This window comes from Herpailurus yagouaroundi, unplaced genomic scaffold (genome assembly GCF_014898765.1).
Source record: "Herpailurus yagouaroundi ecotype Mexico unplaced genomic scaffold, PumYag 190, whole genome shotgun sequence".
In the NCBI taxonomy this organism is placed as follows: domain Eukaryota; kingdom Metazoa; phylum Chordata; class Mammalia; order Carnivora; family Felidae; genus Herpailurus; species Herpailurus yagouaroundi.
The window spans coordinates 11,480,955-11,505,041 of NW_024412421.1; the positions used below are offsets into that span (position 1 = coordinate 11,480,955).

Sequence of the window (24,087 nt, forward strand, 5' to 3'; positions counted from 1 at the left end):
CCTATGAGGCTTTAACTTTCATATTTAAAATTACAAATTACTTCTTTAAAAAATTACCAACTTATAGATAAATCATGGTCTTCACTTATATTCTAAAATCCTTGTCATGAAATCATCTTTTGTAGGCAACAGACACTCCTTTACCTCTGCGCAGCGTCTTAAGAAAAGCGTCTATTTGTTCCTGTCCAACTCCAAAGGCTCCCTTCTGCCCAAAGAGGAGATGGGAGAGGAGGAGATGTAGGACCTCTATTGCTATATCTTGGAAGCCACCTTCTTGATTTCCACTGACGTCTGCGTCAATGTAAGAACGCAGAAGATCAGGAAGCTTCTGTTTGATAAACTGGGCAGCTAAAAGTCAGGTAAACCAAAAATCACAAGTTACTTTAACACCACAATGGGTAAAGAGCCACATCAGAACACAGATGACCATCATTCTTATTCACCAACTCACCCTTCACCCTCTAATATTTTCACAGTTCTAGGTGGCAAATATAAAATAAGAGACCAACTGCTGGGGGCTGGTAGGAGGGGGAAACGGAGAGCTGTTTGGTGGGTACAGTGTATCAGTTTTGCAAAACAAAGAATTCCAGACATCTATTACACAACAATGTGAATATAAGTATTACTGAACTATACATTTAAAAATGGTTATGAAGAAGGGGGTGCCTGGGTGGCTCAGTCAGTTAAGCACCCAACTCTTCGTATCAGCCCAGGTTGTGATCTTGCAGTCCTGAGATGGGAGCCCCACGTCGGCCTCTGCACTGACAGCATGGAGACTGCTTGGGATTCACTGTCTCCACCCTCTCCCCCACTCATATTCTCTCTCAAAATAAACATTTTTTTAATTTAAAAAAATTTTAAATGTTTATGAAGGTAAGTTTTATATTATATTAGGTTTTACTATGCATACACACATTCATAAGAGAGGCCAAAAGAAAATAATCTTAGATTATCTTACTCTCTAAATCTAAACTATGGTGCCTCAAGATTCAAAAACTCATGGATTTTAAAGAAATAACTTCACTACAGGATCTCTAAGAAAAAAGAACTTACCAAAACCTCTAAGATCTGAACTGGAAGAATTCAAGAGGGCAAGGCCAAAAATTACCTGAAACAAGAAGGGTTAGATTGATCAAAGAGTCGACTGGCTGTTTTTAATTCCAATTTTGCATGTATCTCTTTTTAAATCACATACCTCTTGTACTTTGCTTAACTTGAGAACTTTACTCAGCTGGGCAAATAAGTGGGGTGCAGGCTTTAAACTCTGAAACAAACCAAACTTTATTTCAAAACAAGAAGAACTTAAAAAACAAGACAAACTTAGGATTTTCAGTAAGTTTATAAAAGCATCTATTCACCCAAATATGGTGCTACACAGGAGTGACATAATTCTGTAGTGTTGCTAGAAAGAATACACCAAGTCCTAGAACTATGGACTGACAAACAAGCCTTTGCATGATCTGGTTTTAGTTAAGGTTCTATTTATGATCAAATGAACCATCTTGATTTTGTTAGAAAACTAAAAAACCCTAAAGTAACTACTGAGATTTTTAAATTACAACATGTCATTATGATATCAAGATTTAAGGTCTTTTCAGAAAGTCACATCCTTAGGACTACTAAAGATAAAAGCAATACCAACCTTCTGATAGTGCAATGGATTATCAATGGCATAGGACAGCGTCGAGATAAAATTTGGCTTTGTAATCAGCGACGCACACTCCTGAATCAGAAACTGAGTCTTTAAAAATAAAAAGTGAATTTTCATTAGCATTAACATTCATCTTCTTCACAAACAGATGCAGAGATGCTCAGAACAGTGAAGTGTAATCCAATATTGGATATTGTTTCTACATTATCAAATCAGCTCTTTAAAATCACATTTAAACTCGTAGAGTCTATTAGCAGCAAGTGTTAAACCAACATTTCTATAAAATAGAGTCCAACGACAAAGTATCTATAAGGAATAACATCATGACAGATTATTACCAGATTGAAAATCAAGCCAAAGAAACTCAATCTAGAAGAAGAGTCCTGGGGCACCTGGGTGGCTCAGTCGGTTAATTGTCCAACTTCAGCTCAGGATGTGATCTCACAGATCATGAGCGCCGAGTTGAGCTCCATGCCAGCAGCTCAGAGCCTGGAGCCTACTGCTAATTGTGTCTCCCTCTCTCTGCCCCTCCCCTGCTCGTGCTCGTCTCTCTCAAAAATGAATAAACATTAAAAAAAAAAAGTTTTGTTTTTTTGTTTTAAGAAAAAGAGCCTCTCTCTCTGCCTTACTTACTTGTCAAGCAGTATTCCCCCCCTCATTCCTACTTCCTTCAGGCAGGCCTGATCCCCAGCACTCTAAGCCTGAACTAGGTAGCTGTAAAGCTCTGTAGTCAGGAAGGAGAAAGAAAGGAAAAAAAAAAACAAGTCCCAATACCTTTTAGCCATTCAGCTGAGATTACCTCTGGATGATTTGTGTATGTCACTTAATACACACACTATGCCCAAAATGCAATTTGCTGAACAATTAGATCTAAGTAAACATAAGCTCTGTAAGCCCCAATACCTGATGAAAATCTTTGCCACTGCTTTTACCATCGCCACTGAAATCCACATGCGAAAATAGGCAGCGTAATAAATGCCTGTCTGCCTCAGGACCGTGCCGATTCACAATCTAAAAAGACCAAAAATATGAATTTATAGTCAACATTAAGGAGGATTGAAAAACTTGGGGTGCCTGAGTGGCTCGGGTTGAATGTCTGACTTCAGCTCAGGTCATGATCTCACAGTTCATCAGTTCGAGCCCTGCATTGGGTTCACTGCTGTCCGTGCAGAGCCCACTTCGGATCCTCTGTCCTTCCTCTCTCTCTGATCCTCCCCCACTCACGCTCTCTCTCCCAAAAATGAATAAATATTTTTAAGAGGATTAAAAAAGTCTCTAGGCAAATCTCAATATTAATTTTTCATGTTGAATAAGAGTTATTGGAATTAATGAAATAAGGTACCCATATTTTATAATTAAAGGTTTTTTTAATGTTTCCTACAGTCACTGGCAGGAAAAAAAAAAAAAACAAGAAACTAACCAGTCCATGTATATAAAACTGTGTGCACTTTGGTCAACATCTAAACCAAAACACCAAGTAACATAAATGACATGCAGTAAGAATATTAAGTGGCTGTTTTTTTTTTTAAGTTGTAAGGCAACAATTTTGTAACAAACTGGAGCTGTAAGAGTATCACTTTTTCTGTGCATCATTTGTACCCTAAATACATAACCTGAAATTTAAGACAACTGTAACTCATTACAATAACCTACAAGGCAAGGCCCTAAAAAAAAAAAACAGTCTGACTTCAGTACTTTATTTAGATGCTGCTCCTGGGCTCTATTAGTTTTGTGTTGTTTCTCAAATTTACCAATGTTACTGCTATTCTAATTAGAAAGCTTCAGAATGCTAACACGGGCTGTTCTATCAGTTCCTTTCATAACTACATGACCTGCCCCCAAATCTCCCCTTCACCCTGCATTACTTTTCACTATAGCACTTCAAATCACCTGGTAATTTATGTTTATTTTCTATGTCCCTCACTAGACTTTAAGTTGTACAAGAACAGGGAATTTGTGCAGTTATACTCACCTCTTTGCATCTAGTCTAGAAAAGAACTTAGTGCATTTTAAGTACAGAGTGAGTAATCATTCTCTTATTAAATGCTTTTTAAAAATATTATATTGGGGCGCCTGGGTGGCTCAGTCGGTTGAGCGTCCGACTTCAGCTCAGGTCATGATCTCACGGTTCGTGAGTTCGAGCCCCGCGTCAGGCTCTGGGCTGATGGCTCAGAGCCTGGAGCCTGCTTCCAATTCTGTGTCTCCCTCTCTCTCTGCCCCTCCCCCGTTCATGCTCTGTCTCTGTCTCAAAAATAAATAAACATTAAAAAAAATAAAAAAATATATTATAAATAACACTTGCACTTTAGGCTAAGTACAGTACTGAGCTTCCTTGGTTTAATCTTCAACAACTCTGCCAAAATTTACTGTAATTTTATAGATGAAGAGTTGAACACTTAAATCAGACAACTTGAGCGTCAAATTACATAGTCGATGAGTTGAGAAATCTGGATTCATACTCCAACTCCAAATCCTATGCTCTTTGTACTGTATCATAATTATGTGGTAGCTGGCTGAGTTAACTTATTTCAGTTTCAGTTTTCCCCAGCCAGAAAATACAGGAAGCTAAATAAGACCAATTTTTACACTGTCCCACATATATCTTCAAGATAAAATCAATAAAATCAGATAATCAAGAACTTCTCCATGTCTAAAAGTTATTGTGGCCCTACTCACAATGTACTGGGTTTGTGGGTTCTTACAGTTCCTTAAGTCCTATAAAGGCAGAGATTATTTTTTACTATCCCCTGGAATGCTGAAAACATTATCTTAAAGGGCCAATTCAAATTAATTAGAAATAAATCTATGCTCCAACCAAATGGAGCTCTTGCTCAGAGGAGCAAGAATATCTGGTTTAACAAAAATCTGAATACATGCTAGATACTATTCAAGGTACAGCAAATACAGCAGGAGACGAGACCAACGGGTTCTGTAGCTCTCATGAAGTACATTTTCACAGGGGGAAAAAGTTATGAAATTTTTGTGATAAACTGTCATATAAAAAACAAGGTGTTGTGATATTGATAGGAGGGGCGAGTGGTGCCTGAGAAAGGCCTTCTCTAAAGATTTAACATATAAACAGACTTAAAATATTGAAGTGACAAAAACCACACATAAAGCTGGAGGAAAGAGCATTTGAGGCAAAACGTAAACTGTATGCAAATGCATTTAATAACAAAAAAGAAAAAAAAAAGCCAGAAGGAGTCAGGAGACTAGATCATGATTCTTGAACCTAGTGACTTATCTGGTACTGTTACATCAATCTAAAAGATGGAAGACATTCCACTAGACTGTCGTCACAGTCAACAAAACCCAAAAAAACAAATTTAACTTTTTGTTTTAACTAGAATAGGCAGAATTTTACGAAGCTCCCTTCTAACCATTTACATTTATTTCTACAATATAATTTTATAGCTTCTATTACAGCCATTCAATCTTAACAACCACCCTCAGTATATATAGACAAACAATATCATGTCATTACAAATACAGATTTGTTTTTTAAGAAAATCAAGGTTGCAACAAAAAGGGACAAATGTCACACATAACTTGCTGGAGAGTAGTAGGATCAGAAGGTATGTTTTTATAGCTGCTAGGTGTATTGAATATTCACTCTGTGATACCATGGTGCCCTTCATTAGAAGCCACTTTTTTCTTCTAAAACTGAAGTGACATTTTGGGGCACCTCAGTGGCTCAGTCAGTTGAGCATCCTGACTCCTGACTTCAGCTCAGGTCATGATCACAGAGCATGGAGCCTGCCTAAGATTCTCTCTCTGCCTCTCCCTCTGCCCCTCTCCTTCACTCATGCTCTCTAAAAAATTTTTCATAGGGAAACGAATTTGACAATAAATTTCATGTTAAAAAAATAACATAATATCTGCTGTAATAAAAAACAGAAAGTGGTATTGTAAAGACATGATCTTGGATTACAAAGATGTTATGGCAAGATTTTATTGATCCCACAAGACCAAGCCCTATGCATTTTTACTTAAAATTCAAACCTTCCGGGGCACCTGGCTGACCCAATCGGTTGGTTAAGTGTCTGACTCTTGATTTTTGGCTCAGGTCATGATCTCACATTTCGTGAGATTGAGCCCTGTGTCGGGCTCTGCATTGACAGTGCTGGGATCCCTGCTTGGGGTTGTCTCTCTCCTCTCCCTGCCCCTCCCCGGATTCCCCTCCTCTGTCTCCCTCTCACCCCCTCCCTTAAAAAAACAAAACAAAACAAAAAAAAACCATTCCACCCACTGTACAGGAGTGGGACCAATAAAATAATTCAAAGTTTTAGTTAAGTAACTACATTACAATCTGATAAAATCTGTAGGCTACATTAAAAATAAATTAACTATACCAAAGGCATGCCATAATACTTCTATAATGATCTGATCTGCGGCTAGAACAACACATTCTCATTTAGAAGTCACGTAGTAAGAGGAACGTTAACAAATAATGCATTTATGATGGTAGAGATCCAGAAAATCATGTGAAATGGTCAGAGAAATGGGGCACTATCTGCCCTAGAGAACATATGGAGGATTAAAGACATAATTGTATGAAGGATAATTACATGAAATAATACATCTTATACAGAAAGAGCCCCATTTATTTTAGCTCATCTTAAGTATGAGAAAATGACTAATGAAGGTTGTCCACAAATGCTATGAGTAATCTTACAAGGTAGTCAAGTAACTTTCATAGTCCAAAACAACAAAAATCCTTCTTTATTAATACGTATTCTTCTTTTGGTGGAATACTTATAAAGCAGCAATTATCTGATGAATTGTGTCTTCAACCATAGCTGTTGTACAAACAGATTTTATATATTTATATATGGATACAGATTTTCACACAAGATCAAAAAAATTTATATAAATAAAAATACAAAACCGAACCTACAAATGACCTCAAAGGTCCAAAATATGCCCAAGATTCTACAGTTATAAAGTACCAGATTTTTAAAATTTAAACTGAAGGCAGTAACTCTCTATATAACAATTACAGTTTTTACACTGTAATATGTTTTATACAAATAATGGAGCCTCTTTGTGTTTCTTACAATTGTTAAACAATTTTAATTCTTAAAATTATATATACAGGTTATTATCTGTAATATACTTTGGGTTACTTTATTAAAAAAAATAGTGCATGTATTTGAAACAGTTTAATATATTGAAAAGAACAAGAAAAAACCATGCAGCAAGTAATCAGGGTTAATTCTAATGAAAATCATTAATTTTAAGGACAAAACTTTCAAAGTCCTAACTCAAAGATGGTGGAACTATGAGCACTTTTTTCCGAATAACAAAAAACTTCCTAATTTCCATTTTCAATAAAACATACTCTTGAAAGAACTGATCCAGAGAGATATGGAAGATAGCTGATTTTTAGCACCTCAAATGACAGGCCAAATGTAGATTTCTATTAGGGACTGATAAATCCACAAGTAAAAATGTTTGGGACTGATAAATGTTCCAAAACCTATATCCTTTGTTTGTTCAATTGAGGAACCAGGGGCCAGCTGGGCCATGAAAGAAAAGAGACTATCCATTTAGAAACCCAGATCAACATACTGCAGAATGACAAAGGAGCTAGAGCTGAGGAAACAACCAAATTCAAGATGCTACTTTTAATGTCTAGGGCAAACCATCTAGCCAAAGGAGAATGCTGGTGAAGCAGAATGAAGAGGAGGCTGTGGCAGTGGCAACCATTACTGAATTTGAAAACAAATGGCAGACTACCCCCAACATACTTCCCAGCCCTCAAGCATCCCCAAGATTGTTTACAAGTGAGTAAATAATTGGGTTAATTCAAAGATGAGCAAAAATCCAGAGACTCAGCATGGAACCTATCTGGAAGAAGCTGTAAAATAAACAGACCAAAGAAACAAACAAGACAGATGGAGAACATACATTTGAAAGGACTTGCCCAAATATACAGAAGAGTTCAGTAAACAGTATTTCATACTACCAAAGAAATTCTAAGAACTGCTTTAATTTTTGAAGGGGAAAAGTCCTGAAAAAGGCAAAAGACTGGCTCAAAGACAGGATAACAGAAGGAAATGAAAGCAAGCTTGCATATTTAAGAAAATTAAGGCTGCTTAGGATTCTCTCTTTTCCTCTCTCACTGCCCCTCCCCTGCCTGTTCTTTCTCCCTCAAAATAAAAATAAAAATAAAAATTTAAAAACAAGCAAGGGCGCCTGGGTGGCTCAGTCAGCTAAGCATCCGACTTTTGACTCAGGTCAAAAGTCTCAGGTCACGATCTTACGGTTCATGAGTTCGAGCCCAGGGCTCTGTGCGGACAGCTCAGAGCCTGGAGCATGCTTCGGACCTGTCTCTCCCTCTCTCTCTGCCCTTCCCCTGCTCATGCTCTCTCTCTCTCAAAAATAAACAAATGTTTAGATAAAAATATATATAGATAGATAAAAAAAAAGTCTTAAAAGCAAATTATGTCTTAAAGCAAAAATGTCTTAAAAGCAAAACCTTCAGAAAAGGTAATCACCTAACAATCTATTTCAATCCACATAAAATCTAGTACAATCCACATGGGAAAAAAAAAAATCAAAGAAAGCAACAAAAATATCCATGAAATAAATAAATATCTGAATGGGAAGACTGAAAGGTATACCACAGCACAAGAAAGGCTGATGCAGAATAACCAATGCTACAGCATATACATAAAGTTAATGAACTCTAAAAGAAAATTCACAGGGATACTGAGGTTAGGAGTAGATACTGGTAGGAAAAGTTAGTTATCTAAAATAAAATGCATGAGGAAGGAGAGAGACAAGGAAAGACAGTCGGGGAACCTTTGGCATTACATGTTGTGGAAGAAATAATGGGGAGCAATATTTATAAAACCAGGGGTAACCTTGACTCAAGAATCTCGTATTTAGGGGCACCTAAGTGGCTCAGTCGGTTGAGCATCCAACTCTTGATTTTGGCTCAGGTCATGGTCGCACAGTTCATGGGTTCGAGTCCTGAGTCAGGCTCTGCGCCAAGTGTGTAGAGCCTGCTTGGCATTCTCTCATTCCCCTCTCTGCTCCTCCCCCACTTACACTCTCTCTCAAAATAAATAATAAAGAAATAATTTCATATTAGTTATAATTGGACTTTAAATAAAAATGAGAACATTCTCAAGCATGAAAGAACTCCATTAATAGCACCCAAGTTCTAAATGAAACAAATCTGACCATGATCTGCAGCCAAAACAGAAATGAATGAAAATAGAAGATTTGGGGGGGAATGTAGAAACTGTAGTAAAAGGACAGGCAGTGAGAACTGAATCCATTTCAATATATAATATATTTCTAATAAGATTAAATTGCTCTTTAAATAAAAGTTGTTTTACATATTTAACTTTGGGAACAAAAACTTTACATAATTACCAAGCAAACTTTAATTAAGTAAAAGATATTCCCTAAATATTGAAGGTAAAATGAAAACAATGAATCCAATACTATACCCAGTTGGTGGTGTAACTGTATCAAGAACTATTCTAAATAACTTTAAAATGTTAATTTGATGGTACATCTCTACTAAGATACATAGCCATACTTCATTTTATTGCATTACAGCAATTTTAAGATATATTTTTTCATTTTTCAGATTGAAGGTTTATGGCAACTGTGTATCAAAGCCATTTTTCCAATAACATTTGCTCATTCTTGTTTCTGTGTCACATTTTAGTAATTCTCACAATTATTTCAAATTTTCCCATTATTATATTTCTTATGATGATCCGTGATCAGTGATGTTACTACTGTAATTGTTTGGGGGCACCAAGAACTACATCCATAGAAGGCAGCAAACATAACAAATGTATGTGTTCTGACTACTACAGCAACCAGCTGCTCCCCCACCTTCTTTCCCTCCTGTTACGTGAGATAAAACAATATTGAAATTAGACCAATTAATAATCCTACAATGTCCTCTTAAGTGTTCATTTTTTTTTTTTAATTTTTTTCAACGTTTATTTATTTTTGGGACAGAGAGAGACAGAGCATGAACGGGGGAGGGGCAGAGAGAGAGGGAGACACAGAATCGGAAACAGGCTCCAGGCTCTGAGACATCAGCCCAGAGCCTGAAGCGGGGCTCGAACTCACGGACCGCGAGATCGTGACCTGGCTGAAGTCGGACGCTTAACCAACTGCGCCACCCAGGCGCCCCTCCTCTTAAGTGTTCAAATGAAAGGAAGAGTCAAACATATCTCACTTGAAATCAAAAGATAGATATGATTAAGGTTAGTTAAGGAAGGCACATTCAAAGTCGAAACAGGCCAAAAGCCAGTCCTCTTGTGCGTAAGTTAGCCAAGTTGTAAATACTAAAAAAGGAAGTTTCTTGTAGGACATTACAAGTGTTACTCCAGTGAACACATGAATGATAAGAAAGCAGAAGAATCTTCTTGCTGGTAAAGAAGAAGTTGTCATGGCCTGGACAGAAGATCAAACCAGCCATAATATTCCCTTAAGCCAAAGCCTAATTCAGATCAAGGCCCCAACTTTTCTTCAATTCTATAAAGCCTGAGAGAGCCGAGGAAGCTGCAGAAAAAAAGTGGTAAGTTAGCAGAGATTGGTTCATGGAGTTTAAGGAAAGAAGCCATCTCCCTAATATAAAAGCACAAGGTGAAGCAAAGGCTGATGTAGAAGCTGCAGCAAGTCATCCAGAAGATCTGGCCAGATAACGAAGGCAGCTACAGTAAGCAAAAGATTTTTCAATGTAGATGAAACAGAATTTTATTAGAAGAAAACGCCAGGGACACATGGGTGGCTCAGTTGGTGAAATGTCCTGACTTTAGCTCATGTTCATGATCTTGCCGTCATGTTCTCGTCGTCCATGGGTTTGAGACCCGTGTCGGGCTCTGTGCTGACAGCTCAGAGCCTGGAGCCTGCTTCGGATTCTGTGTCTCCCTCTATCTCTGCCCCTCCCCGACTTGTGTTTTCCCTCCCTCCCTCTATCTCTCTCTCAAAAATAAACAAACATTAAAAAGAAGAAGAAAATGCCATTTAGGACTTCCACAGCTAGAGAGAAGCCAATGCCTGACTTCAAAGCTTCAAAAGACAAGATGACTCTCTTGTTAAGGGCAAATGCAGCAGGCGACTTTTAAGGTGAACCCAATGCTCACTGACCATTCCAAAACTCCTAGGGTCCTTACAAATTATGCTAAATTGACCCTCCTGTGCTCTAAAAATGGAACAAAGCCTACAGGACAGTACATCTGTTTACATCATGATTTGCTGAATATTTTAAAACCACTGTTGAGACCTAATGTTCAGAAAGAAAGACTCCTTTCAAAAGATTACTGATCACTGACAATGCACCTGGTCACCCAAGAGCTCTGGTGGAGATATACAAGGAGATGATTGTTGTTTTCAGGTCTGCTAACACAACATCCATTCCGCAGCCCCACGGATCAAAGAGCCCTTTATTAGACTTTTTTTTTTTTTTTAATCTTTATTTTTGAGAGAGAGACAGACAGACAGAGTGCGAGCAGGGGAAGGGCAGAGAAAGAGGGAGACACAGAATCCAAACAGGCTCCAGGCTCTGAGCTGTCAGCACAGAGCCTGATGCAGGGCTCAAACTCACGAAAGCAAGTTCATGGCCTGAGCCGAAGTCCAATGCTTAACTGACTGAGCCACCCAAGTGCCCCAGAAGTCCTTCAGATTTTTCAAGTCTTACTATTTAAGAAGTACATTTTGTTAAGCTACAGCCACCACAGATAATGATAATCCTTGATGATGGATCTGGGCAAAGTAAAGTGAAAACCTTCTGGAAGGGACTTAGCATTCTAGATGCCATCCAAGAACATTCGTGATCATGGGGAAAAGGTCAAAATATCAAAAGTAACCAGAGTTACAGAAGTTGATTCCAGTCCGTGGAGATGACTTTAAGGGGTTCAAGACTTCAGTGGAAGAAGTAACTACAGATGTGCTAGAAACAGCACGAGAACCAGAACTGGAAGTGCGGCCTGAAGATGTAACTGAATTACTGCAATCTCATGATAAAATTTTAACAGATGAGGGGCGGCTGGGTGGCTCAGTCAGTTAGGTGTTTAACTCTTGATTTCAGCTCAGGTCATCTCACTGTTCGTGGGTTCGAGCCCTGTGTCAGGCTCTATGCTGACAGCTCAGAGTCTGGAGCCTGCTTCAGATTCTGTGTATCCCTCCTTCTCTCTGTCCCTCCCCTGCCTGCACTGTCTCTCTCTCTCAATAAACAAAGATTAAAAAAAACATTAAAAAAAGAAAAAAAAGATTCTCTCCCCCTCTGCCCTTCCCCAGCTTGCTCTCTCTCTCTCTCAAAGAAAAAAAAAACTTTAACAGATGAAGAATTGATTCTTTTAAAGGAGCAAAGTGGTTACTTGAGATGGAATTTACTCCTGGTGAAGATGCTGTGAAGATTGTTGGAATGACAACGAAGTTTGTTTATCAACTATCAACTTACCAACTTAGTAAAGCAGTGGCAGGCAGGGCTTGAGAGGACTGACTCCACAATTTTGAAACACATTCTACTGCAAATTAAATACTACCAAACAGCATCACATGCTACAGAGAAATCATCCATGAAAGGAAGAGTCAATCAATGTTAAGAAATTGCTACAGCCACCTCAACCTTCAGCAACCATCAGCTGCTTGCACTGGGCTCTGTGCTGACGGATTGAAGCATGGAGCCTGCTTCGGATTCTGGGTCTCCCTCTCTCTGCCCCTCCCCCACTCGTGCTCTGTCTCTGTCTCTCAAAAATAAATTAAAAAATGGTAATAAAAAAAATTTTAATACTAAAACACATACATCAAAAGCTAAAAATATATGAGCTCCTGGGGTGCCTGGGTGGCTTAGTTAGTTGAGCATACAACTTGTAATTTCGGCTCAAGTCATGATCCCAGTGTAGTGAGATCAAGCCCCACGTTGGGACTCCGCACTCAGCAAAGAACCTGCTTGGGATTCTCTCCCTCTGCCCCTCTCCCGTACTCACATGCGCTTGCACGCTCTCCCTCCCCCCACCCCCACACCTCAAATAAAAAAGAGTTCTTAAGAATGCTAAAAAAAACCTCCTATTTGGGGTGCCTGGATGGCTCATGCCCTGCCTGTGCTCTGACTCTGTCTCTCAAAAATAAACAAACATTAAAAAAATTTTTTTTAAAAACTCATATTCACAGTCATGTTCAGAAGCCAGGAATCCAGTCACTTTGAAAACTTGCAAATAAACACAGAATCAAACATTAATCTTGCCCTTCTTTTATAAACTGTACCTCAGATAACCATATAGTTGGTAAGTTTCTTTTTACAGAACTATTTCAAGAATGCATAACAAGAGTACCATCATTTTGCAATCCTGAACAAATGAATCTAATCAATGAACAAAGTCTACTAAAAATCACAAAAATAGAGGCAACCAGACACTGCAAACCTCCTGATGAAAAGTATATACTACTACCTTTAAAACTGTTTTAAGGGAAGAAAAAACCTAATCTATTAAGCTCCTAAATTTTCTGATTTACAGGAAATACAAGAGACAAAAGAACATGTTAAACATCACCCTGGAGCTACAATCAGCAAAACTCACACTTGGTAGCTATAAGACAATCTGATTTAAAGTTTTTATTTATTTGTTTAAGAAGTGGGGAGGAGGACAGAGAATCCGAAGCAGGCTCTGTGCTGACAACAGAGAGCCCAATGCTGTGGGTTCAGGAACTGTGAGATCATGACCTGAGCCAAAGTTGATGTTTAACTGACTAAGCCACCCAGGCACCCCGGAAAACCAAAGATTTTAAAAGATCTTTAATGAGGGCCAATTGAACAAATGTTTATTATATTGGATCCTAATTCAAACCTACATGTTATATGAGATTTTTTACATGAGGCAAACAGGAAATTTGAGTGTTAACTGGATATTACATTTAGAAATTATTATGCTTTTTTTTTTTAAGATATGACCGTGGCATTATGGTTTGGTTTAATATATAAATAAATAAAATTATGTATGAGACAAGTTTTAAAACCGAACACTGGGGGTGCCTAGGTGGCTCAGTCGGTAGGGTGTCCAACTCTTGATTTCAGCTCAGGTCATGCATGATGCCACAGTTCGTGGGACCTATCACCTCGTCAGGCTCTGGACTGACAGTGAGAAGAAGCCTGCTTGGGGTCCTCGCTCTCCCTCTCTTTCTGCTCCTCCCCCACGCGTGCGCGCGCTCTCTCTCTCTCTCTCTCTCTCTCTCTCTCTCTCAAAAAAAGCCTGAAATAAGATTAGTCATGACTTAAAATAAGGATGATAGATTTGGGAAGATTATATTATACTGTTCTATTCTTGCGCTTGAGATTATCTTTAATAAAACTCTTGGTGTAAGTTTTATTAACTTAATAAATTTTTAAATCTATTTTATATCACATATTAAAAATAAACTTGAGGGGCGCCTGGGTGGCGCAGTCAGTTAAGCGTCCGACTTCAGCCAGGTCACGATCTCGCGGTTCGTGAGTTCGAGCCCCGCGTCGGGCTCTGGGCTGATGGCTCAGAGCCTGGAGCCTGTTTCTGATTCTGTGTCTCCCTCTCTCTCTGCCCCTCCCCTGTTCATGCTCTGTCTCTCTCTGTCCCAAAAATAAATAAACGTTGAAAAAAAAAATTTTTAAATAAACTTGAAATTTTAATACAATTTTTAAATTATACTTACAGAAACTCTAGATCTTAAAGGACACGATACAAAATACTTTTTTTAAATTTTTACTTATGTAATCTCTACACCCCATGTGGGGCTCAAACTCACAACCCCAAGATCAAGAATCACATGTTCCCCAACTGAGTCAGCCAGGCACCCGAAGGCATAAAATATTTTTATAGCATCAGTATTTTTAACCCAAAAACAAAAGTGAAATGTTCAGAAACGTTAAGCTGAGAATTTAAAAAAATTAGTGTATTTTTTTCTATTTTACTTATATAATTTCTTTCACATAACAACGATTACACCTTTATGGTTTTTTGTTTGTTTTTGAGAGAGAAAGCACACAAGCAGGGCAGTGGCAGAGAGGGAGGGGGAGATGGAATCCCAAGCAGGCCCCACATAGTCAGCACAGAGCCCAACATGGGGCTCAATTTCATGAAGTGTGAAATCAGGACCAAGAGTCCAACCTTAACCAACTAACCCACCCACGTGTCCCAACAATGATGAATTTAAAGGAAAGAACTACAAGGGTTAATCTTTAAAGAATATCATAACATCCTGACTGATGAGACAAACTCCAATCCTGTTTTCTCATCTATAAAATGGTAGTACTAGTTAGTTCACACATCTAGTGAACCCATATATCTAATAAATTCAATGAACATTCCTTTATCTGCTTGTCCCTAGGAGAAACAACAAAGGGAAAACAATCCTAGTCAAGCTATTAAGGCTGCTCAGACTAAGCCACAACACAGCAAGTGTAAAATATACTAAGCATCCAAGAATACAATAAGCCTTTACCAATCACCAAAAGCAATCAAGAACCAAAAATTAGAATGCTGCTTCCACATCAGTTCTAAATTCCTAATCATTCTTCTGAAATAACAGAAGGAGGCTGTCTGTAAAGATACTATTTAAGTTTATCAATTTTGAGAGAGCGTACGCAAGCAGGGAAGGGGCAGAGGGAGAGAGGCACTCCCTCCAAAAACACTATTAAAGACACAAAATTTACTTGTCTGAGAAAAATTTGTAGACATTGTGAAAACCTCAGTCATTAGGCCAACCATTCTAACATTTATCTTCAAAATTAATTAGTGGGGCACCTAGCTGGCTCATTCTGGTGGAGCCTGCGACTCCTGATCTCAAGGTTGTGAGTTTGAGCGCCACAATCTTTTAAGGGGCACCAGGGTGGCTCAGTCGGCTGACTGTCCAACTCTTGATTTCTGTTCAGGTCATGATCTCACCGTCAGGAGATTGAGCCCCATGTCTGGCTCCACAATGGACATGGAGCCTGCTTAAGATCCTTTCTCTCTGTCCACCCCCACTGCTCCCTCTCTCTAAAGAGAAGGGAGAAGGGAGAAGGGAGAAGGGAGAAGGGAGAAGGGAGAAGGGAGAAGGGAGAAGGGAGAAGGGAGAAGGGAGAGGAGAGGGGAGGAGAGGAGAAAAAATATCCCCACTTGCACTGTCTCTCAAAATAAATAAACAAACAAATAAGGGAGGAGGAGCACCTGGGTGGGTCAGCTGGATGAGTTTCAGCCTCTTGTTTTAGGCTCAGGTCAAGATCTCAAAGTTGGGTGAATTCTGTCAGACTCTGGGCTGGCAGCACAGAGCCTGCTTGGGATCCTCCATCTCCCTCTCTCTCTCTCTGCCCTTCCCCCACTCCTGCTGTCTCTCTCTCAAAATACATAAACTTGGGGCACCTGGGTGGCTCAGTTGGTTAAGCGGCCGACTTTGGCTCAGGTCATGATCTCACGGTCCGTGAGTTCGAGCCCCGCATCGGGCTCTGTGCTGACAGCTCAGAGCCTGGAGCCTGTTTCAGATTCTGTGTCTCCCTCTCTCTGACCCTCCCCCGTTCATGCTCTGTCTCTCTCTGTCTCAAAAATAAATAAACATTTAAAAAAATTAAAAAAAAATACATAAACTTAAAAAAATAAATAAAATGAATTTTGCTTTTTTAATTTTTTAAATTAACTTTTTAAAGACAGAGAGACAGAGTGTGAGTGGGTAAGGGGCAGAAAGAGAGGGAGACACAATTCAAAGCAGGATCCAGGCTCTGAGCTATCAACACAGAGCCTGACATGGGGCTCAAACCCACAAACCGTGAGATCATGAGGTGAGCCAAAGTCGGACACTTAACCAACTGAGCCACCCAGACGCTCCAATAAAATGAATTTTAAAAAATAATCTAATCTTCTTAAAAAAACCAATCACTAAATAATTTATTCCTTCTTTCATCCCGATTGCATTTATAGGTATAAAGATAAAAACTAGAGGATAGTTCCACAACTCAAGGTCTTGAGAGTAGGCAAGATAATCAAACTAATTATAGTATTAAGCTGACCAGTTCAGGCAGAGCCTTGGTGGGGTGAAGTGACACACTGCACCATCAGATTCCCTACTTCAAGGAAGTTGCACTCACGCTGGCAGTCAGGTCCCTCAGAGTTTGTCTCGGCTGCATGGGACAGCTCTGCCTAAGGTTAGCTCTCATATATTAAGAGATAACATAAGGGATATAAAGGCCTGGCCATCTGGGCACACTGTGAGACAACTTTGAGATCTGTTCCCAAACTTCCCACACAGTTTGCCAACATTTCCACCACAGTTCTCCTTCTGCCCAATTCTGTTTCCAATTGGTCTCCCTCCACTACAGGTGTAGAAACCTTGTAAGTAACCTGCATTCCAAACTACCTCTTACGTGCTTCCAGAGAAGAGCAACACAGGCCAAGCCTAGGAGTCTGAGTTTCTAACTGGATAGGACAGAGACAGACTAAAGATTTTAAAACAACAAAGAGACCACAGCTATACATTTTACAAAGGTCACACTGAGAACACAGTGAAAGATATTTTAGAGTAGGGGCTGTCTGGGACAGCCAAACTTTGAACTAGAAGACCTTCCAATCCAGTCTAATTATCTCCTATTTCTTTGTCTTCCATGCAGAATGAGATCCATCATAGGAATGTTGTGGATTCAAATATCACATTTGCCACCATTTTCAGGGAAAGTACCAGTGGGCAAAATAATTAATAATGTCTTTGAAACTCCGTGTAAAGAGAGTAATACCTACCCTGCATGACTATGAGGAGAAGGTGAAAACTGACATAAAATCACATCAAAAATAATACCTGCACCATTACAAGTGTTTGAACAGTTGCTAGGAAGAAATGGTAACAGAACGGAGTATGCACAAACAACGAATGAACTGACATAATGCTTACCATTTTTCACACAACACTGTAAGATCAATGTTGTTTCACGTAATAATCTCACTGCTACTGATAGACGATTGGGTTATTTCCAGCATAGCTATTGCAAATACATGTTTTTTGATGAACATGCACATGAATTTGTTTTATTGTATACATAGAAGTGAACTGCTGGGTCATAAATGATATGTTCAGTACCTTAAAAAGAGGCTTCTGAGATGTTAAATGAGATCATTTTTCTTGATCTGCATGGTTATGCAGATTTATATTCATTTTATGAATATTCATCTATTTTTATTTAATGTTTTAAAAAATTTAAATTTACTTATTTTGAGAGAGTACACCAGTGGGGAAGGGACAGAGAGAGAAAGAGAGAGAGAATCACAAGGAGGCTTCACACCACCAGTGCAAGGCCAATGCGAGGCCTGAACTCAAAAACCTTGAAATCACGCTCTGAGCCGAAGCTAGATGCTTAACCAACTTAGCCACTGAGGCACCCGTGTCTTTTATTTTCCTTAAGTTTATTTATTACGAGAGAGAGTGTGCAAGTGAGTGTGCAAGCAGGGGAGGGGCAGAGAGAGAATCTCGAGCAGGCTCCACACGGTCAGTGCAGAGCACAACACAGGGCTCAATCTCAGATGCTTGGCTCGATCTTACTAACCATGAGATCTTGACCTGGGCCGTTATCAAGAGCGGGACCCTTAACCGGCTAAGCCATCCAGGCACCACTCATCTGCATATTTATGATTTGTGAACCGCTCTGTATATACATATTACTTCAATAAAAAGTTGACTAGGGACACCTGGGTGACTCAATCTAGTATCCGACTTCAGCTCAAGTCATGATCTTACAGTTCATGAGTTCGAGCCCCACATCAAATCACAAGAGAATCTCTCCTCTATGCCCTTCTCCCATTGGAGCTTTCTCTAAGTAAACTTTTAAAAAATGACTAAAAATAGGGGCGCCTGGGTGGCGCAGTCGGTTAAGCGTCCGACTTCAGCCAGGTCACGATCTCGCGGTCCGTGAGTTCGAGCCCCGCGTCAGGCTCTGGGCTGATGGCTCGGAGCTTGGAGCCTGTTTCCGATTCTGTGTCTCCCTCTCTCTCTGCCCCTCCCCCGTTCATGCTCTGTCTCTCTCTGTCCCAAAAATAAATAAACGTTGAAAAAAAAAATTTTTTTTTAAAATGACTAAAAATAAATAAATAACACATGGTACACAGCAGATGCTTAAATAGTAGTTGCATCAAATTCTTAGGTCACAGACCAGCACAGCTTTCAGAATTTATCCTAAAGAATTAGTCCAAATAAAGGAAAAAAGGGGTTAAGTCTTCACTGATGAAGTGTTATTAGATTGGATTCTTCAAAGATGAGAATTTCAGGATTTAGAATGACATAAAGGGTCCTGAAACTCAGACTGAGAAGCTTGAATTTTGTTCTGTACTAGAAGGACCTGTGAAGGTATTAGAAAAATGAACTCAAGCACCATTAATTCATCAAAGTAGCATCAAATGCATTAAGTCCTGTAAGCATACAAATGTGCTGGTATTTCAATGTACTACATACACTGAAATACTACATGAAAAGAAAAAAAAGCAAATAGGAACTGAGTAATTCCAAGAACTGAGCTTTTCCATTAGAAAACTAAGTAGAAGGGGTGCCTGGGTGGTTCAGTCGGTTAAGCGTCCGACTTCGGTTCAGGTCATGATCTCATGGTTCGTGGGTTTGAGCCCTGGGTCAGGCTCTGTGCTGAAAGCTCAGAGCCTGGAGCCTGCTTCAGATTCTGTGTCTCCCTCTCTCTCTGCCCCTCCTCCACTCATGCTCTGTTTCTGTCTCAAAAATAAATAAACATAAAAAAAATTAAAAGAGAAAAAAACAAAACTAAGTAGAAGAGTTGCCCAAGCTTGAATTTCTAAGAATTTATCCTACAAATCAACTAACACACACGTAAAAAACAATCTTATAACAGCATTGTTGATAGGATGGACACACACACACACACACCAAACCGAAATGTACCTCAATAGTGAAATAAATTACAATTCATCAATACGATGGTTTCCTATACAGCCTTTTAAAAGGATGAAGAAACTTTTCATGTTTGGATTAAGAAATAATTTCTAAAAGAGACTGGTAAATTAAAAAAAAAAAACAAAAAACCAAGATGTAGAACACTATCATACACCACCATATAAAAAAGGATGAGAAGTATTTTACTATTTTTTCACTTTTTTTTAATGTTTATTTATTTTTGAGAGGAAGACAGAGTGTGGAAGGGGCAGAGAAGAGGGAGACACAGAATCTGAAGCAGGCTCCAAGCTCTGAGTTGTCGGCACAGAGCCCAACACGGAGCTTGAACCCACGGATCACAAGATCATGACCTGAGCTAAAGTCGAACGTTTAACTGACTGAGCCACACAGGTGCCCTTATATTAATCTACTTTAAAAATAAACTTAAACCACAACTTCTACACACACACTCCAAAAACAAAAGAGAAAAAAGTTTCCATATAAACTCTTAATTCTTAGATTTAGCTCAAATAATTAGGCACCTACTTCATTTACAAACTTGTGCTAGTGTACTACTTAACTTATATAATAACTGTAATTTATTACGCAGAGGAGAATTAGCATTTTTAAAAATAATGCTTATGACAGGAACCATATTAGGTGCTCCACTTATTGCATTTAATCCTAACAAGGATGTCAGGCAGATTTTATTTTTATTCTTATTTTGCAGGTGAGGAAAATAAGGTTCAGAGAAGTGACCTACTACTGTCACACAACTAGTATGTTTTATTTTAACAATATATACAATTCTAAGTATAGTGCCATTTGATTTATTGATGCAAAGGGGGTACCATCATTGAAACAAAGGTATACTATATAACTTTCAAAAAGATTGAATGAAAGGCTCTATAAGTCAAACCTGTACTTGAAAACAATAGCTTTTTAAAATTGGGGGTCAAAGGCAAAACCTGGGCGGGGGGAGAGGGGCAAAGAATTTGAAATGACATTTCTCCAAAGATACACAAATAAGCACATGAAAGATGTCCAACATCATCAACTATATTACCAAAATGAGATACCTGTTTACACTCCCTAGAATGGGAATAGTGTTCATAAAGAGGAGAGAAAATTGGAACCCTTCTACATTGCTTGTAGAACTGAAAAGTGGTCCAGTGCTCTAGAAAATAGTCTGGCAGTTCTTCAGATATTTAGAGTTACCATATGACCTAGAAATTCCATTATTTAGTATATACTAAATATTTAAAACAGGGGCACCTGGATGGTTGAGTCAGTTAAGCATCCAACTCTTGGTTTCGGCTCAGGTCATGATCTCATGGTTTCAGGAGTTCGGGCCCCACATCATCCTCCAAACTGACAGCGCAGAGCCTGCTTGGGATTCTCTCTCTCCTCTCCTCTCATCCTGACCCTTCCAGACTCACGCTGTCTCTCTCCCTCTCTCTCTCTCAAAATATATAAACTTACAAAAAAATCAAAAACAAATATCCACCCAAAAACTGAAAGCCAACACTACTCAAAAGCCACAAAATGGAAACAAATTTAAATATATTCGATGGTTGGATGAACAAAATGAGGACTATTCATAGAATTGACTATCGTTCATTATTATGAATAATATTAACACAGTATTATTATTATTATTCATAAAAAGGAATGAAGTACTGACACTGGCTCCAACATGGATGAAACTTGAAAGTACTTTGATAAGTGAAAGAAGGCAGACACAAAAGGCCACATCTGGTAAGACTGCGTTTATATGAAATGTCCAGAAAGGCAAATCCATAAAAGCAGAAAGATTAGTGCTTGCCAGCGGCTGGAGAGAGGAGGGAATGGAAGAGCAACTGCTCACAGTGTTAAGCATTTCTTTCAAAGATGAAGAAGATATTTTCAAAGATGGTGATAATTAAGTAATTTTGTGAATTACTGGAAACTACCAAATGGCACATTTTAAAAGGGTGAGTTTTACATTTTGTAAAGTATACCTCAATTTCAAACTGTAGCTAGAAAAGATGGGGAGTAGGCCAAAACAAGATATTTCATAAGTTGTATAGAAAAATTAAAATCTGTGACTCCTCAAAAAAAGGACTGGGATAAATCTCTTTTACGTATTAAAGCTGCGGAGAACCTTCTTTCCACTACATACTCATTCCTTTACTGGTATTTGTTTTCTAAGTTTACTTACATGCTGTATTTCCTGCTGGCTGGCTCGGTAGTTTTTCTTGGTTAAATTGTCCACCAGGTAGCTGATTTGAGACAAGGCCAGCGAGAGCGAGTCAAGATTCATTGCTGGTTGGGGCGGAAGCAGGCGGCCGAGCCCGGCGCAAAATCACCATTATTCCCCTTTAGTCACCTCAGAGGCAGGTTAATGCTTTCTTTGTAATTAGCCTATATCTGATGTCTGTGCAGTGTCTTCAGTTCTTCTTTACCAGGGGTATTACTCTGTTCTGAAACATGGCACCTGTGTTATTAAAAAAAAAAAAAAAAAAGAAGAAGAAGAAGAAAACACTTCAGATTTTCAAATAGTTATTTTGTTTTTTACATTTATTTTTAAGAGACAGAGACAGACAGAGTGTGAGCAGGGGAGGGGCAGAGAGAGAGAGGGAGACACAGAATCCAAAGCAGGCTCCAGGCTCTGAGCTCTCAGCACAGAGCCCGAAGCGGGGCTCAAACCCACAAACGGTGAGATCATGACCTGAGATCATGACCCGAAGTTGGACGCTTAACCGACTGAGCCACCCACAGGTGCCCCCAAATTAGTTTTTATTTTTATGGGAAAAGGAGTTAAACAACCATCATCTCTCCATCGTAATACCTGAAATACCACCAAGGACTTAGGAAAAACAAAATTAAAATGTCTCAAACACTATTTATAGACGATGCCAAGTTTGAAACTTAGGGCCAATAGAAAAAGAAACCCCCCCCCAAAAGTTTGTTTAGCGAGACAACCTATAATATCTGAAAGTTCTATTTTATCTACTTCAAAATGATTATTTATACTATACCCTTAGGAACAGCAGGAACGTACTTAAAATTAGGATAGATGGAAAGGAACACTCAGATATCTGACATTTTCAGTCTCTCTTCCCACACTATCTACAACCTATTTACAAGACCCCATTTATTAACTTTACTCCTTATAGACTGCTACAGAATCAGATGGTTTGGTCTTAAAGTTGTACCTTAGGATCTATGTTTTAGGTATTTGAATGGTTGTCTTAAAGGCAAATAAGGACTCCATAACCGAAATTCCTTCTCACAGTGTTGAAAATTTTATTAGGAAAATTTAGAAAGGAAAGCCCAAAGCAGCAGGATAGCTAAAATCACAGGATGCTTATCAGTTTAATTCCAACCACAAGCTGAGTCAGAGGAACTATTCCGTGTTACAAAAACAAAAAATAAAAAACACATAAGCTTCTTTTAATATTTATTTTGAAAGAGAGAGAGTGTGCAAGCAGGGGAGGGAGAGAGGGAAAGAGAATTCTGAGCATGCTCCACACTGGCAGCACAGAGCCCAACACAGAGCTCTATCTCAAACTGAGATTTTGACCTGAGCCAAAATCAAGTCAAGACACTTCACTGACTGAACCACCCAGCTGCCCCCACACGTTCTTCTTAAGCATTCACCAAGTACTGCTGCTGAAATACAAAAATCTTTGAATACAAGGAGCTGAACTTATGCAAAGCTTCATGTTCTATAAAATCGGCTCATAATTTCATTACAATCAGAACTCACCAGGTAAAATATAGAGAATTCACAAAGATTAGGGGCGCTGGGGTGGCTCAGTCTGTTAAGCGCCCAACTCTTGATTTCGGCTCAGGTCATGATCTCACCATTCACTTCAGTTTGTGAGTTCAAGCCCCACATGGTGCCCCACGTTGGGCTCCACCCTAACAGCCCAGAGCCTGTTTGGGATTCTCTCTCTTCCTCTCTCTCAGCCCCTCCCCTACTTGTGTGCTCTCTTTCTCCCTCTCAAAATAATAAACATTTTTTTTAAAAGGCTGATACAAAGGAACAGAATAACTTTACCATGGAACAGATTCTATGGCAGCCTGGTTTTTTTTAAGTGTTTTAATGTTTATTTATTTACAGAGACAGAGAGCAGGGGAGGGGCAGAGAGAAAAGGAGAGAGAAAATCCCAAGCAGGCTAAGTGCTGTCAACAGAGCACCACACAGGGCTTGATCTCGTCAAGTGTGAGATCATGGCCTGAGTTGAAATCAAGAGCTGGACGTCTAAGTGACTGAGCCACCCAGGCACCCCAGCCTGTTTCAGTTATTATTTTACCCATGGGACGGCACAAATTTTATTTTACTTATGATATGGTACAGCAAAACAAATACTGAATGACCTTCTCAGAATTCCTCTAATAAAACTGAGGGTTTGGTACTTTGACTACACCATCTCTTCTGATAAAAGCCTCATGGTAAAGGGTACAACCTTTTCACATTAACATCTAAAGACTGCTATACAATAAAACACTGGTGTAATCCAAGTTTCAAAAACCCAATCTTCATTATATGAACAAGTTAATGCATTTATGACCGATTCCAAGCCCTTATA

General features: G+C 39.0%; 1 protein-coding gene across 7 annotated transcripts in view; it reads right to left on the reverse strand.

Annotated features, from left to right (window-relative positions):
* The window catches only part of CNOT1 (CCR4-NOT transcription complex subunit 1), a 106,655-nt gene that overhangs the window by 57,233 nt on the left and 25,335 nt on the right, over positions 1 to 24,087 (reverse strand). For all 7 annotated transcript variants that reach the window (XM_040498180.1, XM_040498176.1, XM_040498181.1 and 4 more), the window contains exons 2-7: positions 21,711 to 21,986; positions 2,555 to 2,662; positions 1,643 to 1,741; positions 1,196 to 1,264; positions 1,054 to 1,108; positions 145 to 348 (exon numbers count right to left, since the gene is read on the reverse strand). In XM_040498180.1, coding sequence (XP_040354114.1) covers positions 145 to 348; positions 1,054 to 1,108; positions 1,196 to 1,264; positions 1,643 to 1,741; positions 2,555 to 2,662; positions 21,711 to 21,812 — 637 coding nt within the window. In that variant the 5' untranslated portion in view covers positions 21,813 to 21,986. The remainder of the gene's footprint in view (positions 1 to 144; positions 349 to 1,053; positions 1,109 to 1,195; positions 1,265 to 1,642; positions 1,742 to 2,554; positions 2,663 to 21,710; positions 21,987 to 24,087) is intronic.